The following is a 2,181-nucleotide window of genomic DNA, read 5'->3' as shown; positions in this document are numbered from 1 at the left end:
GAGCTTAGTCTTCCTTTCCCCTGTGGTCTGCTCTGCGGGCTGAAGTTGCCTGCAAACTTTCGTTTGAAGAGTGGCTTCCAAGTTTCAAAACCGCACAAGGCACTGTCTCTCCGATCCTTACCTCCCTCCCGTGCCCGATCACTGCTCTTCTGTCAGCACCGCGGGTCCGCGCTTCCCCGTCTGCCCTTCGGGTCCCTGTGTGCAGAGTGAGAGTTTGGACAGGAGAAGCTCTGGGACTGGGTCTCCATGAGCGCGGCAGTGGACTGAGTGTTGACCACTTGGGTTACCGAGCCCCGCCTGGTCGGCAGACTGGAGGGGCCGTGACCCTGAAGGACGCTCGGTCCCTCTGTCCTGCTGCCCGGGCGCCGGGCACGCGTGGCTCGGTCCGGGACTCGCGTCGCTCCCCTTGTCAGCAGCGAGTCACGTTGCTTCTCCCATTTCCTCTTTCCTCCAGGGGCCCATGAAGCGGCAGCTAAGCCCGTTCCCGTCGCCACCCGTCAGCCACGGGCCCGAGATCAGGAAAGGAAGAAGGGCAGCCTCACTTCCTCTCTGAGGATGGAGCCACGCAGCCGCTCTGGGAAGAGCAGAAAGTCCGCAAAGTTCCGGTCCATCTCTCGGTCCCTGATCCTCTGTCACGCCAAGACCAGTGACGACGGCTCCAGCCCCGACGAGAAGTACCCGGATCCCTTCGAGATCTGCCTGGCCCAGGGCAAGGAGGGAATTTTCCACTCGTCCGTGCAGCTGGCGGACACGTCGGAGGCCGGGCCCGGTGGCATCCCTGACCTGGCGCTGGCCGCTGAGGCCGCGCAACTCCAGGCGGCCGGGAGTGACCGAGGCAAGACCTGCAGGCGGCTGCTCTTCCTGAAGGTACGCCCGGGACGGGGGGCTGCGGGAGCCCGCGGTTCGCTGCTGGCGCTGCGATTTCACGTCCGAACCCATTTACCAACCTCAGGAAGCCACAGAGCTGCCGTTGTGAGCGAGAGCAAGGAAGACGCGGAAGCAGGGCCGCTGGGACCCTGACAGTGAGCGTGGTAGCGAAGCAGGCTCAGTTGACGCTTGCGCTTGAGAGACTCAGGGAGGCAGTGTCAGTGTAAGGTGAACCGAACCTAGATCCCCGATGGAAAATGCCAGAAGCGGTAGTCAACACGCGGGGAAGTTCTCGACTCTAGACAGGCTCTGTTGGGCAGCCCGCAGGCAGGCCACGTCACACCGTCCTGCAGACTTGGGGGCCGGGATGGGAGGAGGCCGCCCGGCCAGCAGGGCGAGGGGCACGGGGTGGGCGAATTAACGACTCGGTGTGTGATATAATGTGAAATAGTGAAGGGCTGTGAGAAATATAAAGCAGGACTAGGGAACAGAGGCGGAGGGGGGTTACCGCCTTTCTTGCCAAGGTGATCATGAAGTCTTCTCTAAAGACGTGACGTTTGACCAGGGACCAGAATGGAGCGGAGGAATGAGTCATGTGACCATCGGGGAAAGGCGTTCCCGGCAGAGGGAACAGCATGTGCAAAGACATGGAAAAAAGAGCGTGCTTGAGGGGCAGCAAGGAGACCAGCGCACCAGGGAAGCGAGGAAGGGGAGGACGGCGGGAGACAAAGTCGAGGCGGTAGCCAGGGGCCAGAGCAAGGACCAGGGCAAGGTCTTGGAATTTTATTCTAAGGATGGGAAGCCTTGGAGGACTGTGACAGGGCAGTGACGCGATCCGACCTTCGTTGTGAGTGGAGGGCGACTGTGGGGGACCAGTGGGGGGGGGGTACGGCAGTAACCTGGCCGGACGAGACGCAGCTTGGACCGCGGCGGCAGCGGCAGAGGGCTGAGGGTGGCCGGGGCAGGGCGTCGTTTTCTAGGCAGAGCCAGCAGGGTTTGCTGATGAGAGGACGCAGAGCGCGAGAGGATGAGAGGGGCCGACTTCGGCTGCAAGGCTTGGGGGAAAGGAAGGAACCACCTGCGTCCTGATATAGGAAACAGGAGGGGGCGAAACAATGACCAGGAAAAAGGTGAGTCGTCCCCTTAGCGGCACAAGACTGTACTAAGCAGGGGTGGGGGGGAGAGAGTTCCGGGCGAAGGGAGGTGCGGGAGCAGAGGTGGAGGGGAGGAAGCCTGGGTGCTTACGTGGGGCAGCGGAGCTCGTCCGCGCCCGAGTGCCTGGGGGGGCCGGATGACGGGGCAGGGTGGGCGCGG

At 62.8% G+C, this 2,181-nt stretch overlaps 1 protein-coding gene across 1 annotated transcript in view; it reads left to right on the top strand.

Moving 5' to 3' along the window:
• The first annotated feature begins 555 nt into the window (after positions 1-555).
• The window catches only part of IL16 (interleukin 16), a 71,794-nt gene continuing 70,168 nt past the window's right edge, over positions 556-2,181 (top strand). Inside the window, exon 1 of the mRNA XM_012659097.1 lies at positions 556-867. Coding sequence (XP_012514551.1) covers positions 556-867 — 312 coding nt within the window. The remainder of the gene's footprint in view (positions 868-2,181) is intronic.

The sequence above is a fragment of the Propithecus coquereli genome, unplaced genomic scaffold (assembly GCF_000956105.1).
Source record: "Propithecus coquereli isolate 6110/MARCELLA unplaced genomic scaffold, Pcoq_1.0 Scaffold599, whole genome shotgun sequence".
Taxonomy (NCBI): domain Eukaryota; kingdom Metazoa; phylum Chordata; class Mammalia; order Primates; family Indriidae; genus Propithecus; species Propithecus coquereli.
Note: the sequence above shows the minus strand (reverse complement) of the source record. Positions and strands in the feature narration are given on the sequence as shown.